The 20,669-nt window shown below is 41.1% G+C and overlaps 1 protein-coding gene across 8 annotated transcripts in view; it reads left to right on the forward strand.

Annotated features, from left to right (window-relative positions):
* Window positions 1-20,669, forward strand: part of CRACD (capping protein inhibiting regulator of actin dynamics) — a 312,769-nt gene that overhangs the window by 264,112 nt on the left and 27,988 nt on the right. For 7 of the 8 annotated variants that reach the window (XM_043970772.1, XM_043970773.1, XM_043970779.1 and 4 more), the window contains 3 exons: window positions 6,395-6,568; window positions 9,418-9,486; window positions 19,573-19,755. In XM_043970772.1, coding sequence (XP_043826707.1) covers window positions 6,395-6,568; window positions 9,418-9,486; window positions 19,573-19,755 — 426 coding nt within the window. Of the gene's footprint in view, window positions 1-880; window positions 903-6,394; window positions 6,569-9,417; window positions 9,487-19,572; window positions 19,756-20,669 lie in introns of all 8 variants that reach the window. The other variant, XM_043970778.1, reaches the window with a different exon arrangement.

Genomic DNA, 20,669 nt, shown 5'->3' on the forward strand with positions numbered 1-20,669 from the left:
TATATTTTTAAACTTTTCTGAGAAGGGGTCCTTGGGCTTTGCCAGGCCACCAAAGGTGTTCATGACACACACAAAATTAAGGACCCCTGCTCTATGAAGATTGATAAATATATAAAGAGAGATGGCTACATAGCTATATAGATAGATAGCTATACATTTTGGAACATGGTCAATGTGGAAATTTGTTTTACTTGACTATACTTATTTGCAATGGATTATGTTTTTCATGGTTTCTCAATGGGTGGGGAAGGGGGAGATTGGTGGAAGAGAATTTGGAGCTGAAAATGAAATACAATGGAACCAAAAAGAAAAGAACCTCAGCTTTAGAGAGGCCTTAAAAATAGTTACATAATGATGGATACTTTTAAGTGACTTCTGCTTTATCACTCTAAGACCTCACTCCAACAGTGTGTTGGCAGCATAGAGTTTGATAGACTGAAAAATATTGTTCTGTAATCAGTCGCCAAATTGTCAAGGTGCCGTGCAAATAACATTTAAGATGTCCCACAAGGCTTAGAGCCATGTGAAGGAATTAAAGCCTCCCTTCTCTGTCATTTTCTATTTTCCCTCCAAGTTTAAATCCACTGACACAGGGAGAAAATATATAAGAAAATCAGGAACAACATCCAGTCTGACTTGTCCTGCTTTGATGATATCTGTTAACATGTAATTTGTCTGTCCTCGAGTTTTAAGAACAAATTCAGCCACATGGACCTTATTGTGGGATTTCCAGTTTAGGGGCTATGATTTTAAAAAGGCCAAGTAGGAGGCTCATTTGTCCAAGGAACAAGGTGGTTGTCATCATCATAGGGAATGTGATTATTGGTGTGTCATAATCAATAACTGAGTCACCCCCAAAAGATTGTGCTTTATTTTGCAGTCGACTAAGCAGTATGTTCCTGGTAAGTTTTAGAAACACCGGTCACTCCAAGGTGACTTGCATGAGTGCTTTGCCTTACCCATGAAAACATGGCGCTGGTCTTGATGCTTAGTGAGCTGCACAAAAGAACTGCCCACCCACATGCATCAGCATGGGGTGTGTGTTCATTGGTGTGAGCATGACCATTTGTATGTCTGGGCGCGTGTATGTCTGCAGGGAGAAATGGGGTCATGAATAACACCTACTTGCAGAAAATGAACTCTCAAAATTACTAGCCGATATAGTTTAGAAATTCCTTTGAAATAGTCTGCTGAGATGCCACAGGAAAAGGTAACATGGCAAGTTTTCTTTTAAAAGCTTAAGAAAACTTTCAGTGGCTCGGGAGCAAAACCTTATGTGGCGCTCTTTGGAAAGGTGGCCCTCTAGTGTTGGCATCAGTGCATGTCTCAGGTAATAATGCTTTCTTAATGTTATTCCGGGTGGCTACCCAAATCTAATCTCTGACCAGAAGGTCACACTTTCCCGAGTCTAGCCTATCTCCTACTATTAATGCTGGCTGCAAGGGATTGCCCATTCCTCTTAGTTCACTTCCCTCTGTGGATGATGGGGTGGCGGTTGCTTGGAAAGACCTTTTCCACCTTCTGCGGTTCTGAATGTATTTGCAAACTTCAGGGTTTGCCCCTTTTGCACAGAGCACCCTTAAACATTAGTTAAAGCTTCCCGGTAGTGGGAAGTGAGTAGAGCTGTCTTTCCGTGTGAAATCAGACCTGGACTGTGAGGCGTATACTAAGGGCACTCTTAGCCTGATCAGGTAATCAGGTAAGGAATCTGAGAATTCTGAGTCAGGACATGCTGATAGGGCTGTGTCAAATCGTGGCCCCATCGGGAGAGGAAACTCCCCCTCCTGCGTGTCTGGGATAGCTTGGGCTTGACTGAAGCAGGCTTTAGGCAACATAGTATGTTTGGGGATTTCAACACTTAATGTTCCCCTGCAGCTGTCAAGGACAAAAGGAAAGATTGTAGACTGTTAAGAACTTCTAAATGGAGCTGATTAAATTGATGTGGGGATTTTAAAAAAAATTTTTTAATTGTAACTGCTGAGGGAAGGAAGCTGAAGTGTGTACAGGATGGCGTCGGCTGCATTTTTCTTTCACAGCAGAATCCATGTAGTGCTGAAGAAACACCTGGGAGAAGCTTAAGTTGGCAGTGTGAGGACTGGAAAGCACAAACAGGGGCCCTCTGGGGAATTTCCACAGGATAAAAAAAAATCCTCATAAATATGTATGTGCATTCTCATAACATCATTCTGCAACATTCCATATTACAACAAAATGCCCCATCTGAACAAATAAATGTGGCTCCTTTGATTTCACATTCCACTCTCCACAGTAGCTCCATTCATAGCCACACTTCATGCATTTTATGTATAGGGCACAAGTTTCCATGCTTTTCCTCTCCAGTTTATGAATTGCAATTTGTATGAGGGGGAGAGACCTCATGAGTACTTCCCCAAAAAAGGAGGATCATTCTTTTTAAAAAATTTTCAGCTTAACAAAGAATTCTGAGATGGTGTTAAAGAGAGGCCACAGTCAGTTCTGCAAGGAGTGGCCCTGACAGGAAACTGGCCCTGTGATCCCGAGCAAATCACTTCATCTCTCACCCCCAGGCTTTTAGAAGACTATTAAATACATGAGATTCGCCCATCTGCTTTTGGCAGAGGGAGTGAGTTTCCTACCCCAAGGAAATCACAGGGTCCATGCAAAAAGGAGAAAGTTCTTATCAGACTGTTGTTTACTGTGATGGAGCATTTTAAACGTCCCTTAATGTCAGTGATCATAGAGTAGACACAGACCAAAGAAACCAACAGGTTATTTTCTATGACATGCAGAACTCTGTTTAACCAACTAATTTTGCCATTAATTCAATTTCACGGTCCCTGAAATGAGAGTGTAACTAGGGCAGTAGGACTGGGTCTTTGCTGCATTGCACTGTATTTAAAAGGCTCAGACAGCATTAGCAGTGCAGAAATAACAGATCTTAGCACCTGGTTAGAAATTGTTAACATTTTAACTCAATACCAGATAAGGGTTTTGGGTGAACTGTCCTCCATCCTACTCTCCTTCCCATCTCCACCCTTATCAGCAGTAGCTTATCCCAGGGTAGATATCCCAGGGTCTTTCCCTATAGGGCTGAGTCCCTGCCTTCTCCCAGCCCTTCCTGTCTCTAAATTAGGGCACTTGCTCCAGTTTGGGTCTATGATATTTGCCCCAGGAATAAAACTTTCTAGTAATGATTGTGCCCGACATCACCAGATGTTGACATCAGGAACCTTGAAACTATTTAGTGACTTAGAGCTTGCCTGCTGAAAGATCAGGCTACCATAGGGAAGGGAAAGCTTATCTGAGGGTGCCAGGTTGTCAGTAAATATCTCCCTGGTTCCGACCACATTCTTAGTCATTGCACCATTTTGGCAAAATGGACGACTGAAGGCCACCTGGGCTTCAGTGCTTTTTATCCAATGATGGCGCATTGTGTTTGAAAACGATCTTTTGTCTAGACGATGAACAGTTTACTCCAGTTGGGAACTGTAGTTTCTTATTGTTGAAATTCAGTTAGACAGACATTAATTAAGCACCCGTTGTGTGCAAAACACTGCTTTCGGCACATAATAAGCATGTGTAGAACTTGTTATCTCAGTGCCACACACAGTTCTCCCCTCCCATCCATGTACCCATAACTCAGCACCTCCAACCCCATCCTACACACACACACACACACACACACACACACACACACACACACACACACACACACACACACACTCTCAAACTATATGAATTGTAAAGACAATAAAACTTGAGTTAGTAATGTAGGAACACCTGCTTCTAGTCTGAATTTCTTTTCCCTGGGGTATTTTTAATCAGTCCCTTTTACTTAGGTGAACATTTTCATTCTGGAAAGCAATAGCATAAGGTAGAGTTTGTGTCGCTGACACGAAGCAGCCTATTTACACACAACCATTCAGGTGCCATGGACCTCACAGCCTGGGGATTTTCCACCCGATTTGCCATTCTTCTTCCCTTCCTGGTCTCTTGTCTCCTTTTGCTTTTCTTTCCCAGCCTCTTCCTCTCTGGATTGACCTCCTTTTCTCCTCTCCCTCACTTTCTCCTTTCCCTGTTTTTCTGGTCCTTTAACATTAGTTTTTCTTCTTTTCCTGTCCATTTTTCCTGATGGTCCCCTCCCTCAACCTCTGCTACCTTTCTGTTTATTTTACTTTTCTCTTTCCTTTTCCCACCTCGGGAGTTCAGTTCTCCAGCTCTAAGTTTTGCGGCATTCTTGGTTTACTCCAAGTATCAGTATAGGTCAATACCATTATTTCTGTTGAGCTAAAATAAAATAATGGGAAGCTTACCAATATCAGTGGTGTTAGAAACATTTAATAAATAACAGAAGAAGGCAGGATCAAAGTTAGACACAGCTCCTTCCCTAAGGAGATCACCTGTATTTTTTCAATTGTAATTAGAGCAAATGACCTCCATCTTGGTCATTTCTAAGGATTGGTTAATGGAACTCCTTCAGAAAAGAATGTGAAGTCTGAAATGGCTGAGAACAGTTTTCTGCTTCCCATTATCAGGCTGCTCCAGCTGTTCATTATCTCATTGGCTGACATCAAAAGTTCCTCCATATGTTCAGTGGGGTAGCCACCTGTGGTACTGGAGTCAGGCTCAGACTCTAGTACCAATGGGTCTATACTAAATTCTCACCTGCACTTATATCCTGAGAAGTCCTCAAGGTCACCTTGTGAGGTTGGTGGTTTATGGAATTATTTAACTTTGAACCTTTTGACAGTTGTCAGCCTCACAATTCAATGAAGAGATCTTTTCCTGTAGTGGTTCCTCTGGGTAGAAGCAGAGAAGAACACACCCCATTTGGACACCCTATTGCTAGAGACCCAGTAAGACAAGATCAAATGCTACCTCCTCTCTTTATTCTAGCTCCTATTCAAAGAGACAAAGTTGCTGGATTTGTTTTGGGGATTCAACATTAGCCAGAATAAAAAGCTATTATTTAGAATACTGACTTATTTGACTTTGTGTACCTTCAAATCAGTATTCTCTCAAATCACCACACTCCTTTTCCCTTCTAGATGCCATTTATTTCTGCTAAATATTTATGTTCAATTTATCGATATTCTTCCAATGATGTTAAATGGCTGCAAGTCATGTTATATATACTATAGTGTCTGAAGAATTAAACTTGAGGTCACTCAAAGGGCAGTGAGTGGGGAGGCATATGGTAGCCACAAGTAACTGGCAACTTGTTACCAGACAAAGAAAGATCTGAGGAAAGTGGTATAAATGCTATCACCAGTGAGACATATGATGGGAAAAGGAGATGGGCTGCTCAGGTGGAGAAAGACAGAGCAACAGGATTACTGATGAAAAGGTACCCCTGTGCTTTACTGAAATGGTGACACCCAGGACACCATCAGTTGTCCAGCCCAGGAGTCACTGAGATAATAAGCAACAGGTGCACAGGTTTTACAAGATGTGAACAGGTTGCAATCTGTATCACAGGTGCATTGAAGATGTGCGAAATATTTTGTCCTATCTTTCTTGTCTTCTTTTTCTTTGATAAATATTTTATTTCTGTTCACTTGGCTTTTTAACTATATGCTTCCTATAAATGTCCTTCCTGTTCCCTTCTCCTCATTGCTCGTCTTCCTTCCCATCCCTGCCTCTTTTCTCCCTCTACCTTTTTCTGTCCTCTTCCCTCACTATCTTTCTGTGCTCTTTTTACATCTTCCTGTGTGATTGGTTGCTTTTCTCTGCAGAATTACCAGGGGGTATTTGCAAAAAGTAATGCAGAGATGGTGTCAGGGGAGAAGGGCATCATTAATGAAACTTCCCTGAAGAGTTTCACTTATTTAAAAAAAAATAAAATAAAAGCTTTGCTACTAAATGGCATTTCCATATCCTGACTACTTAGAACAGGATTCCAAGGGGTCAAAGGTCCCTCTCCAACTCCCACCCCCACCCCACCCCCTGTGGAAAGTTAGGCAACTCCCTGGGATGGAGCAGGAGCTGGAGTCATGGTGTGAACAAAGAACATTGTTCATCCAGAGGGGAGGTTCAGAGGGTGAATAGCTCCAAAAGAACTGGCAAGCACTTTGGAGGTTTATAAAAAGATCTAGGAAGATGCTGATTGGATGAGAATGCTCATGGTTCACCATTGGGATGGAATGAGAATGGCCTGTGAGGAGGGAGAAGGGGAGGGAGGAAACTTAAAAAAAAAAAAATAACCAAACATGTACCACCAGTTAACATCATAGCCTTTCATCATGGTCACTCACCTCAATGTGCTTTAGTTTGCTTTGCTCATGAATCCAATCAGTTCCATCTAGAACATACCCCACCCATCTTTACCAGATTCCCTGGGCAACCCTTAGTTCTAGAATTTCTAACTGCTCTGTTGTTCCAGAATTAACTGGTTTTCTTTTTTTCCTTTCTTCAGCCACAGTTGGGCAAGAACATAAAGTTTGGGCGGTCCCCACCACCCACATCCCTTCCTATGAAGAGGACGGAGACTCCCAGTCGGGAGGCTAGCTTAGACGAGGATCTGTTCCTGAGTAGTCCCATGGAAATTGTGACCCACCAGGATTTAGTGCCCTCCGATAGCGAGAATAAAGTAAGTTGTCACCAGCAGGACCTAACTTCCAATAATCTGATACATGATACATCCTCTCTTAGGAGGGAAGGAAGGAAGTGCAGGACTTTGTCGTGCCTGCTGTGAAGGCAGATGGAATAGTGATAGAAGGTCCCTACGGTGGAGAATACTCCCCTTTGAAGGAGGAAAGGTCTGTTTTGTCCACAGCCATTTGGGGGGGGGGCAGGGCAATGAGGGTTAAGTGATTTGCCCAGGGTCACACAGCTAGTTAAGTGTCAAGTGTCTAAGGCTGGATTTGAACTCAGGTCCTCCTGAATCCAAGGCCAGTGCTTTATCCACTGTGCCACCTAGCTGCCCCCAGCCATTATTTTCTACTTACAAAATAGTCCTGTGCCATGGGACTCCAAAAGGTTGCAGCTGTGTTTCAAAGAAACAAAATGTTAATACTAATACTGTATTCTGTAATTTAGGCCAAACCTACCAGAAACAATTTGATTTAACATTCCTCTGTATCCAAGCCATTTTTAGCTTGGAGAGATGTACAAATTGACCTAGTCCCCCATTCCCCTAAACACGGAGCTCTGCCACAAGGAGATTTCCAGTATCGTCATCATAGGAATCATGGACAAGGACAAGATATCCTAAAGTAGAACCTGAGTTAACATCCCAGAAATGAGCTTCCCTCCAGGACCACTCCTATCACTATGTTGATTCTTTGTCAATGGAGGAAGGCAAGTCCTAGTGTCAATCAGATCAGGTGGGTGGGGAGGCAATGATTTCAATCAATCAATCAAATGGTAAACATTTATTTGGTGCCTACCAAGTGCCAGACACAAAAAGAGTCAAAAGACAATCCCTACCCTCAAGGAGCTTAAAATAGAATAGAGAAGACAAAATGCAAACAAATATATGGAAAGCAAGTTATATACATGGGATAAATAGGAAAGAGTTAACAGAAGAAAGGCTAGAATTAAGAGGGAAAGGCTTCCAATAAAAGAAAACATTTTAGTTGATATTTATTCTGCAGTAGGCAGAATAAAGGAGAAGAGCCTTTTTGTGGAATAGCCTAGGGGCCAATGTCACTGGATTGAAGGGTACCTATCAGGGAGTGTGGGGTAAGAAGAGTGGAAAGCTAAGCAGAATGCCAATAGAGAATTTAGTATTTGATCCTAGAAGCACTAGGGAGCCACTGGAGCTTACTGAATAGGAGGTGACGTGGTTGAAAACGGTAAGAAAATCACTTCAGTGGCCGAATGGAGGATGATGGAGCGTGGGATTATATGGGGAAAAATTAAAGATATTTAAGAATACATACTTTAATAAGAATTAAATTTCCCAAAAGGACCCCAACTCTACCAAAAAAAAAAATTTCCTTCCCTAATACTTAAAATGCATTTAATTGAACAAACCCTTTCATTCCACAAGTACAATAAGAGCTAAACTGAAATATCCCCTTGGATAACAAATTAACAAATTCACGCTAAAATGTAAATAACTGATACCAAGTTCTTTCTCACAACAGATTTTGAAGGATGAAAGTCACTGAGCACTTTAAAAGGGAACTGAAAGGAGGAAAAGTGACAGGAAGGGCAAAACTTTGCAAAGTTTGCAAAATTATACCTGTCTTTAACCTTCCTACTTGCCTCTACAATTCATTTTCTGCCCATCTAGTTCCTGTCATTTCCACATTTGGTAAAGGGAGAGTTCAGCAATTCTTGCTTATTGTTAGAAAGTGATAGAGCTGGCAGATGGGGATGAAAAGTAGCTTGAGATGAAAAAAGGCAATGAAATGGTAGGGGCTTAACTGCCTTCTTTGACATCAATAGCCCATGTAAGGGGCAGCTAGGTGGCACAGTGGATAAAGCACCAGTCCTGGATTCAGGAGAACCAGAGTTCAAATCCGGCCTCAGACACTTGACACTTACTAGCTATATGACCCTGGGCAAGTCCCCAATTGCCTCACCAAAAAAAAAAAAAAAAAAAAAAAGCCCATGTAAGGTGAACTGGGGTCAAAGGCCACATATACCAAGTGAAGGTACTGAAATAGGAGACCACCATGATTTGAAACCTGTTAACACCACCAGATCAAAGGCCAGGGGCACACTCCATGTTCCCACTGAGTGTGGTATTTTTGTTTCTAGTGGTGGGTTATTTTTAAACAAAAGAAGGGCTTTAGTCTTCAGCCATATGCTTTAGTAATAATGTCTTTTCTTACAGTTAAAAGATGATTTTGACTCAATAGAAAGGAAAAACTTCACAAAAATTAGAGCTGTTTATTAATCAGACACTTGAGATACTAGGGAGTTCCCCGTTATTGTGGAGTAGACTTGTCAAACATGTTAGAACTCCCTACTAGATTGTTAGCTCTTAAGAAGCCAAGAATTATGTTTTGTTTAAATAGGCTTTGTATCTCCCTAGAGCCTAGGACAGTGCTTTCCATACAGTAGGCATTTAATAAACATTTGTTGAGGGGCAGCTAGATGGCGCAGTGGATAAGAGCACCAGCCCTGGATTCAGGAGTACCTGAGTTTGAATCTGGCCTCAGACACTTAACACTAGCTGTGTGACCCTGAGCAAGTCACTTAACCCCAATTGCCTCACACACACACAAAACAAAAAAACAAACAAACATTTCTTGTACTGTATCTAGCAATTTCCTGCTTGGTTTTAGATTGGACAAGATGACTTTAACCTTCTCTGTTTTCATAAGTATCCCTTCCTGAGCTCCTGTGACACATCAAGAACAAAGATGGGGGAGGGGGGGATAACAGAATACAGAGCCAGACAGAATAAATGTTGTCTTTTGTTAACTTTTGGCCAGGATCTTTATGTCCCAACATCTAATTTCTATAATCTTATTGTTTTCCTAGTCCAGTGATACTCCAACTTCCTTAAGCCCTTTGAATTTACCTGGAACAGGGAGTGAAATGGAGGAGAAGGTAATAAGATATGCATGTTTGTTTAATTTCTCGACTCCTTTTTTCCTCTGTAATCATGTGCTATTTATTTTCCTCACTTTTCCATTTGCAAATTTTACATTCACGTATGCCTTTAAGTCCCTCTAAAGTGTAACCACATGGCTCTTAAAGATGCACTGATAAGTTGGTGGTAACAGATGCTGGGGAATCTGTTTCCATGGCAATATGTGCCTGATGAAACAGGACCCTGCTCTGGAAAACTGAGACTCCCAGCATGCCTGAATTTGGAGGCTTAGACACAGATAATTTTCAAAAGAGGTTCACATGCTTCATTAAGATAAAAAGCCACTTGACACAGCTGTCCAAGGTACATGAATGTACTTGTAGCTCTAAAAGATTGTTTCTTCTTCAGTCCCCACATTATTTAGTCTTTCCTTTCCCCCCTTCTGTCCCCTAGTTTTTCAGCTTTCGTTTCACATCTGTGAATTTCACAGCAGGAGTCAAATGAAGCTTGTGGGGAAACTGTGGGTCATGCTCTCTTTAGAGTCTGGCCTGCTATGATGACCCTTCTCATCTTCCCAGGGCTCCAGGCTTAAGAGATTGTACACCGTGGTTACTGTCTGACCCTTCTGAAAATGAGCTCTCTGAAGTTTATTTTTGAAGATGATGCAGACTGCTCAGATAACCTTTTTTTTAAAATGGCCAATACAGGCCAAGTTACTCATCTCGAGATCTCATCGTTTGTGCTTAGATGCAAGCATTAATACTTGTCCTTTTCACAAGGACATGTCTGTGTGTTCAGTCTTTTAATGAACTTTTGAGAGCTGATTTTATACTCAACTCTTAGGGAAAGAATGGAAATTCTAGATTTATTTCATTTAAATCAATCAAGAAATCCCTCTCCTATATAGTAGAGTCATACAAACTTGGAAAGTTAGAAAACCAAAGACTACATCTGGTTGGGTTGGGTTTTGTTTTTTTTTTTAATGCTCCATATTTATCAAATGCCCTTGGGACCAGCCTAGACCTTGCCTTTCATGTATAAATATGGAAAGTCATTGGAAAGTGAAGAACTAGCACCAAGACCCTGTGGATTACACAGCTGCCACATAAGCACACTGGCACAACATTCCCCCCCTAGTCGTACCTAGTGATGGTGTTATCATGGGCTGAATATTCTGAAGCTGGGAGATAGCGGGACTAGGACCTTTTGATCCTCATTGTTTGCATGGAGATCCTCTTTCCTTACGGGCCACAGCTGCCTCTCTGTTATATTTAGCATATAGAGTTTCACTTTCTCTCACCTTCCTATTCTGCACAATAGGATCCAGCTATTCAGTTGTATCTGACCCTTTGTGACCCCATTTGGGGGTTTCTTGGCAAAGATACTGGAGTGTTTTGCCATTTTCTTCTCCAGCTCATTTTCCAGATGAGGAAACCAAGGCAAACTGGGATAAGTGACTTGCCCAGGTCACCCATCTAGTGTCTAAGGTCAAATTTGAACTCAGGTCTTCCTGACCCAAGCCTGGCACTCTGCACTATGGCACCACCTAGCTGCCCCTGGCCTACCTGCTATTCCTCATGCACAACATTTCATCTCTTATAGCCTTATCATTGCACTGGTAATGTTCCCCATACCAGGAACATTCTCCCTCCTAACGTCTAACTCTTAGAATCCCTGACTTTGTTTAAGACTAAGCTCAAGGGGGCAGCTAGGTGGCACAGTGGATAAAGCACCAGCCTTGGATTCAGGAGAACCCAAGTTCAAATCTGGCCTCAGACACTTGACACTTACTAGCTGTGTGACCTTGGACAAGTCACTTAACCCCCATTGCCCCACAAAAACAAAAACAAAATGAAACAAAAAAAGACTACGCTCAAACTTCATCTCTTCCAGGAAGTCTTTCCCTTCTATCCCCTTTGCATCTTCATCTCCTTTATCTTGTGCATCCTAGTTTATACATATCGTATTCCCCATTAGAATGTAAGCTCCTAGGGGGCAGCTAGGTGGTGCAGTGGATAAAGCAACATCCCTGGATTCAGGAGGACCTGAGTTCAAATCCATCCTCAGCCACTTGACACTTACTAGCTTTGTCACCCTGGGCAAATCACTTAACCCTCATTGCCCCGCCAAAAAAAAAAAAAATTAAGCCCCTTGAAGGCAGGGATCTTTTTGGTTTTTGCTTTTGCTTTGTATCTGCAGTGTTTAACCCTGTATCCCCACAGAGTAAGTACTTAACATATGCTTGTTAATTAAATAGACCAACCGGGGCATAGTGTTGGAGGGGGAATGACATATAACTGACTCACACTATAAAGGGCTTTAAATGCAAAATGGACCTGGAAATAGGAACTGCTGAAGCTTCTATGGAATATCGGCTGTATGGAGGATGACTTGGAGGAGAGACCAAATGCAGGGAAACCAATGAGGAGGCTATTTCAATAGCCCAAACAAGAGGTGACAGGGACCTGGACGAGAATGGTTGTGGTTTGAGTCGAGATGGGAACATATGGGAATAACGATGAGATTGACAACTGACTGGATATGGGGATGAATGAGTTAGAACAGATAACCCTTAGATATTAAACTTATATGGCTAGAAAAATAATGCTGCCCTGGACAGAAATGGGGAAGTTATGAGAAGATTAGGGATTTTGAAGGAAAGAAAACAAATTCTGTTTTGAACATGTTGAGTTTGAGATGCTTAGGAGACATCAAGATTGAGATGTCCAACAGGCAATAGGAGATGCAAGACTGGAGTTTAGGAAAGAGATGAGGTTTAGAACCTTCTTGGGCCTCTGTTTGCTTATCCATCACATAAGGAAATTATACTAAATGTGCTGTGAGATCCTTCTAACTCTAGGTCTATGATCTTATGAGATGTAGATTTGGAAGTCATGTGCATTGAGATGATCTTTGAATCCATGGGAAGTGATTAGATCATTAAAAGAATATATGTAGGGGCAGCTAGGTGGCGCAGTGGATAAAGCACTGGCCCTGGATTCGGGAGGACCTGAGTTCAAATCCAGCCTCAGACACTTGACACTTACTAGCTGTGTGACCCTGGGCAAGTCACTTAACTCTCATTGCCCTGCAAAAAGACAAAAAAAAAAAAAAAAAGACTATGTGTAGAGAAGAGAGAGGAAAGCCCAGGATAGGTCTATGCATGTTCAATTGTGTCTGACTCTTCATGACCCCATTTGGGGTTTTCTTGGCAAAGATACTGGGGAGGTTTTCCATTTCCTTATCCAGCTCATTTTATAGATAAGGAAAAATAGGCAAACAGGGTGAAGTGACTTGCCCAGGGTCACACAACTAGTAAATGTCCGAGGCCAGATTTGAACTCATGAAGATGAATCTTCCTGAATCTAGGCCCAGTGCTCCATCCACTGTACCCCCTAGCTGCCTCATACCTATAAAGAAGGTGGGATATGGATGATGCTCCTGCAAAAAATTCTGATAGAAGTCACATAAGAAAACAAAGAAGGTCAACAGGACATGGTCATGAAAACCCCAAAAGGATAGAGTAACCAGGAAGAGAGGGTGGCCAACAGTGTCAAGGGCTGCAAGAGAGGTCAAGAAGAATGAGACCTAAGAAAAAGTCATTGGATTTTAGCAAGAAAAAGATCACTGATGATGTGGAGAAAGCCATTTCAGTCAAGTGGTGATAACATAAACCAGATTATAAAGGACCCTGGAGTCGGGAAGACTCATCTTCATGAGTTCAAATCTGGTCTCAGCCGCTGACTAGTTGTGTGACCCTGGACGAGTCACTTAACCCTGTTTGCCTCAGTTTGCTCATCTGTAAAATGAGCTCCAGAAGGAACCACTGCAGTATCTTTGCCCAGAAAACCCAAATGGGGTCATGAAGAGTCAGACCCAACTAAAAAGCAAGTGAACACCATTACCACCACAAAGTAGGAGATAAGAAAAGTAGAAGCAAAATATGTAAACAAGTTTTTTTCCCCTAGTTTTACTGTATAAGAGAGGAGACAGAGCACTAGCTCAAGGGATAGGAGGGTCAAGTGAAGGTTTTTAATAGATAAGGGAAATCTGGGCATTGTTGTAAGCAGCTGGAAGGAAACCAAGAGATAATGAGAGTTTGGATATTATGAAGAAAGAAAGGATCCAAGGGGCAAGCTCTGGAAGTAGACTAGAATTGATAGTATTGAAGACACAAGCAAAAGGGTTGGTTTTGGAAAGAGAAAGGCCATCTCACCATCCAAGACTGAATCAAAGCAATAGAGGAGAGGTTGATGCTTCTTCAGTGATTTGAAGCATGGCACTGTGGAGAAGCTCTCAATAGATGGAGTGTTTTTTTCATTAAAGTACAATGTTTTCTGCCTAAAGCAGGCCTTGGTTCTTAACCTTTGTTTGTGTCACAGGCCCCTTTGGCATTTTGGTGAAGCCCTGGACCCCTCAGAACATTTTCATTTCTTATAACACAGTAGTACTCCAGAATGATCATCTACCACAACTTAAGAATTCATTATTTGGGGGCGGCTAGGTGGCGCAGTGGATAAGCACCGGCCCTGGATTCAGGAGTACCTGAGTTCAAATCCGGCCTCAGACACTTGACAGTTACGAGCTGTGTGACCCTGGGCAAGTCACTTAACCCCCATTGCCCCGCCAAAAAAAAAAATCATTCAAAAAGAAGTCATTATTTGGTAAAAATTATTAGGAAGGATGGAAAGCAATATGGCAGAAATTGGGCATGGACCATTCATTATCTTATGCCATTTATCAAGATAAGGTTCAAAATGGAAACATCACTTAGAGATAGAGATATTGCAAGAAAATCTGAAGAACATGGAACATATTAGCTATCATACTTAGGGATAGGCAAACAATTTATGAATTAACAAGAGATAAAGTAGTGTGAGGTGTAAAATGAGTATTTTGATTACATTAAATTAAAAAGATTTTGTATAAATAAAACAAATGTAGCCAAGATCAGAAGAAAAACAGAAAATTGGGGGAAATTTTTATAGACAGTTTCTCACTTAAAGGTCTCATCTCAAATCTATAAAGACCTTTGTCAAATCTATAAGAATACAAGTCATTCCCCCATTGATAAATGGTCAAAGGATATGAATAAGAAGTTTTCCAATGAAGAAATAAACACAACAAATAATCATATGAAAAAATGCTCTAAATAATTATTGATTAGAGAAATGCATATTAAAACAACCTTGAGATATCATTTTACACCTATCATAAGAACAACTTTGAGTGACTAAGCCATTTTGACTATTATAAATACCCAAATTAACTACAAAGGACATATGAATAAAGTCACTATCAGCAACCAGAGAAAGAACTGATAACTAGAAATACACACACACACACACACACACACACACGTTTTAATGGTAGCCATCTCTAGGGCAGAGAAGGAGGGAATAAAAAATGTTTTAAAAAAGACAGTTACGTGACAACTTTGTTATATATTTAAAAGAAATAGCAAGTTATATACAATAGATTTGCAATTTCATGTGCAATCATCTTTTCTTCTATTTTGCAATGTTATGGAAATACTTGTTTTATGTCTTTTTTTTTAGAATAAAATAATCTTTTATTTAAGCTCTAGAGAAAGGAGACATTGAAAGGAGTCTTGAGGGGAGATGGCACAGAGATGATTCTCTGAGATACCTAACTCCTTGTTTTATGTCTTAAGTTCAGAATAAAATAAAAATTTTTAAATGATTAATTTCAACATTCTGGCAAGAATTCAGAGGAGTCCATAGGCTACACCAGATTTTAATTTTTTTTTAAAGAATAAAGATCTATAAACTTCCTCCCTCAAAATAAAAAGCATTTTCAGTTAAAGAAAATTGTAAATTTCATTTAGAGTTTAGTGAAAACAAAGATCCTCCCCTCCCCCAATCTAAGCTTAGTTGAAATCTCCATAGATATGTAGGCCCCAGGTTGAGAACATTGACCTAGAGGAAAGGTGACCATGGTGGTATGGGTAGTTGAGAAGAGAAGGTTTAGAACAGGTCCTGTGGAAGTTATGTGATAGAGGATAAATCAGGATAGAGTAAAAGGATTAATGTGTAGCTTTGGGAGTTCAGTTGAGATTGGATAACATATCTGTAGTGGTCCCACTCTTCAAGCAATAAATATTTCAAGCGGCATTTAAGTAAGATCAGAGAAGGTGGATGGTGAAGGAAAACCAGGTTGGGATTTTGAATGGATGAAAGGTGATGGGGCAGTAAAGCAAGAGATTTTAGGCATCGTAAACTTGAGCTGGTTAACAAATGGTCCAGATTTTGAAGGAAGAAGAGAGTGAGGCCAGAGTAAGATTAATGGCCTGGGAAAGCAGGAGTGGAGTTGACTAGAGATTGTAATGAACATGGAGAAGAGGTTTAAGAAGAGTGAGTCACAGGGAAAGATAGAAGGATTGGCCGGGGGGGGGGGGGGGGGGGGGGGGGGGGGGGGAGGGAGGGTTATGGTTGAATAGAAGAAATTCTCTGAATGCAGATAGCATCTTCATTCATAGGTGCTTTGTAGTTAATTTAGGTATTTATAATAGTCAAAATGACTTAGTTGCTCAAAGTTGTTCTTATGATGGGTGTAAAACGATATTTCAAGGTTGTTTTAATTTGCATTTCTCTAATCAATTATGATTTAGAGTATTTTTATATGACTATAAAATGGAGATAGGATTCTTGGGAGTGATGATGGGATCAAGGATATAACTAACCAAGTGTGGCTGAAATAAAGTGAAGGTTTTAATGATTTAGTCAACTAGGGATAGGGATGCGGGGGTTGGGTGAAAGGGGGAAATGACATTGTTGTGTAAACTTAAATTCCAAAGTGTAAATGAAGGCTGGAATTTGGGATATGGAGAAGTCTTACAATCAATCAATCAAACATTTATTAAACACCTACTACTGTGCTAAGAGATACAAAATGAGAGGAAAACTAACTTTGCCCTCAAACTTACTTGAATCACATACTGATCTCCTTGAAAAAGGAAAGAGAGGGGCAACTAGGTGGTGCAGTGGATAAAGCACCCGCCCTGGATTCAGGAGGACCTGAGTTTAAATCTGGCCTCAGACACTTGACACTTACTAGCTGTGTGTCCCTGGGCAAGTCACTTAACCCTCATTGACCTGAAAAAAAAAATAATAATAATAAACTTTTCTTTCATAATTCCAAATTGAAATCCAAGAGGGTGGACCAGTTCACAGTTCTACCAATAGTACCTGCCTTCCCTTCTGAAGGAAAGAACTTTGGAACCAAGTGCCTCACATATGGTAGAAGCTCACTAAACACTTATTTATCATTGGATGAATCTGTTTACCCTAAACTCCAATCTCATATTATTCTTTTGCAGACATGGAGGGGTGAGCTTTTTACAGGGATCAACAGACTCACCATGAACATAAATATTATGATTTGGGTGGCCACAAGAGTGCGAGGGAAAGAGAGTGTTGAAAAGGAGAGTTACACAAAGGCCTAAGTTTTGGTGGTGGCACTGAACATTTCCCAAAAGATTTTAGTGCTGTGCTTCAAGAAATGCCAAAGCCAATTGTGATCAGATCCTCTAAATGCATTTAAAATTTTTTTGAATGAACAAATATGATAGCCGTGATTTTTTTGAAATATACTGTTTGATGTTGGAGTTATGAGAGGACTCCAATGTGGAGTCACTTAGGCTAAGTGGTCTTAATGACCATAAACATATAAGCAAAAACAGACAGCCTGTACTTTTCCACTGTTTTTGATTCATTCTGACCCTGTGTCAAACATGTAAATGATCTTAGCTCCTGATTGGTTGAGGCTCCTGGCCAACTGCAATGGCTGCCCCTCCAAACTTATTCCCAGATCCCCAATTACCCACTCAAACCGTTGGTCATTATCTGGTCTCAATTAGGAAACTTCCTCACCTGAGTCTGGCATAAATAAGTGATCCAGGAATTTCCTCACTATATCTGGGTCTAATTAGGAATGCTCCTTTCCTCATCTGGAATTGATTACCTGTTCTCAACCAAGCCTCATCTTCAAGGTTTAATGACTTCACTGCTCAGATCCAACTCTACGTGTGTACTCCCACCAAGATTATTGCCACCATACATATCTCCCATGACACTAACCATGTGTTCATGTGTGTGTATGTATGCGCACACACATGCACGCTTTGGTTTTTGCCTCCTTGCTATGCCACACAGTGATAAAGCTCTTGCTTGTACTAGCTTCCAGAGTCCCAATTACCTATAAATCCTCAACCCCAAGTCTTTGCTCTCACCTGGGCCATGATTCCAAATAAAGGACCAAAAATCCATTTTCTTTTCTTCCCATCCATGACTCCCATTGAAAAAAAAGAAGGAAAAGAAAACCAAACAACAAAAATTGAAGAGTCGAGCAAAATAAATTCCCACATTGGCCATGTCCAAAAAATATGGCTTATTCTGAACTCCAAGTCCATCACCTCTTTCAAGAGGTGAATAACAGGGGGCAGCTAGATGGCGCAGTGGTTAAAGCACCGGCCCTGGATTCAGGAGTACCTGAGTTCAAATCCGGCCTCAGACACTTGACAATTACTAGCTGTGTGACCATGGGCAAGTCACTTAACCCCCATTGCCTTAAAAAAAAAAAAAAGAGGTGAATAACAGGTTTTACCAAAGGGGCCTGGATTTTTGGCTGGTCATTGTGCTGATTAGAGTTCTTAAGGTTTTCAAAAATTGTCTTTATTGGCAATGTCACTGTGATCATATAACTTGTTCTCATTCAGCCCACTCCACTCTCTATCAGTTCATATGGGTCTCCTCAGGTTTCTCTGAAACCATCCCCTTCATCATTTTTCTCAGCACAAAAGTATTCTATAACACACACATAAATAATTTGTTCAGTCATTCTCCAATTCATGGGTGCCCCCAAGTTTCCAATTCTTTATCATTACAAAAAGAGCAACTATAGCTATTTGGGGGCAGCTAGGTGGTACAATGGATAGAATGCCAGGCCTGGACCCAGGGAGACTCATCTTCCTGAATTCAAATCTGGTCAGAGACACTTAGTGATCCTAGGCAAGTCACTTAACTTTGTGTGCCTCAGTTTCCTCATCTGTAAAATGAGGTGGAGAAGGGGCAGCTAGGTGGCGCAGTGGATAGAGCACCGGCCCTGAAGTCAGGAGTACCTGAGTTCAAATCTGGCCTCAGACACTTAAAACTTACTAGCTGTGTGACCCTGGGCAAGTCACTTAACCCCAATTGCCTCACTAAAACAACAACAAAAAAAACAACAACAACAACAACAAAATGAGGTGGAGAAGAAAATGGAAAACCTCTCCAGTATCTTTTTTTTTTTTTTTGCAGGGCAATGAGGGTCAAGTGACTTGCCCAGGGTCACACAGCTAGTAACTGTCTGAGGCCAGATTTGAACTCAGGTACTCCTGAATCCAGGGCCAGTGCTTTATCCACTGCACCACCTCGCTGCCCCCCTCTCCAGTATCTTTGCCAAGAAAACCCCAAATGGGGTCATAAAGAGTCAGACACAACTGAAATGACTAAACAAATAAATATTTTTGTATATGAGTCCCGAGTCCTCTAAATTATTTTTTTAATTAATAAATTTCCAAGCTTTAAAATTCTCAAATGGTCATTTCAAACAATTATTTATTGTATGCCTGCTTTTTGGAAAGTATCAGTAAATGATATCTAAATAAAAACGTTTTTCTCCCCACCCCTGCAATATTTAAACTTCCATATCCTCTGACCAGAGCAGAGAACCTTGCTAATTAATTGGGGGTCCCAGACAAGGTCACCTCTGCTATCCTGGCAAAGACAGATTTTGAATGTTCTTTTGTTTTTTTGGTGAGGCAATTGGGGTCAAGTGACTTGCCCAGGGTCACACAGAGCTAGTAAGTGTCAAGTGTCTGAGGCCAGATTTGAACTCAGGTCCTCTTGAATCCAGGGCCGGTGCTCTATCCACTGCGCTGCCTAGCTGCCCCTGAATGCTCTTTTAAAATAAATCTTTTTCATAACGTTTCTCTATCACTTATATTCTCTACTCAATACTGTCACCTTACAGAATGGTTGGGACTCTGGAAACCTCGGAATTATTTTCTAATCCTGACTTTTGTTTTTAATCACAATACATAGGTTGCTCCAGTTAAATCATCTCGGCCAAAGCAACATTTCTCCTCTGCTGGCACCATCGAAAGCGTTAACCTGGATGCCATCCCTCGGGCCATTGCACGCCTGGACAACAGTGCAGCCAAGCACAAACTGTCTGTGAAGCCAAAGAACCAAAGGGTGTCCAAGAAGCACAGGAGGTTGTCCAAAGTATGAAGCCATTCTTGTTGACTCAGATCTACTTGCATCCTGGGCATAAATTCCACAGGATAAGGCCTTACATTTCTGAGTTCCCATAGGGTAGGGAGAGGGTAGGCAGTAGAGTGTGAGAACAAGAGGAGTTGTCCTAAGATAAGGGGCCCCCCTTTTAAGGTAAGTGAACCCAAAATTGGAAGTGCTATCACCCTTATCTATATTTAGTTGGATTACAAGCATAAACCTTATCTTCAGGGCAGCTAGGTGGCACAGTGGATAGAGCACCGGCACTGGATTCAGGAGGACCTGAGTTCAAATCCAGCCTCAGACACTTGACACTTAATAGCTGTGTGACCCTGGGAAAGTCACTTAACCCCAATTGCCTCAAAAAAAAAATCTTCAACCTATCTCCAAGTTTCATTTCTTATTGCTTCTACATAGACTTCACAGTCATATTGCCAAAGCCTTCTAAGCAGGAGTATTCTGGCAAATGTTTAACAGGCAGCTCCTTGGAGGGAAAAAAAGAAATGTGCACAGGACACACTTTTAAGTTTAATCTGCATTATTCACATTTTTTTCCATCACTTCCTTAAGTCCTGACAAGGATTGGCAAACTAAGGCAGTGGGCCAAATCCAGCAAGCTACCTGCTTTCCTATGGCCTTTGACTTAAAAAAGATTTTTACATTTTTAAATGTTTTGAATAAATGAAATACCATTAAAAGTAAGGTCATTATTAAATAAGCATTAAATAAAAGCCACTCTTGGGAGGAGGGACAGACAGATTTGGCCCTTCAGCCGTTGTTTGTAGTCCTCTCATCTAGACAATTAAAATAAAATATCTGGGGCAGCTAGATGGCACAGTGGATAAAGCACCGGCCCTGGATTCAAGAGTACCTGAGTTCAAATCCAGCCTCAAACACTTAACACT

The sequence above is a fragment of the Dromiciops gliroides genome, chromosome 6 (genome assembly GCF_019393635.1).
Source record: "Dromiciops gliroides isolate mDroGli1 chromosome 6, mDroGli1.pri, whole genome shotgun sequence".
NCBI classification, from domain to species: Eukaryota; Metazoa; Chordata; class Mammalia; order Microbiotheria; family Microbiotheriidae; genus Dromiciops; species Dromiciops gliroides.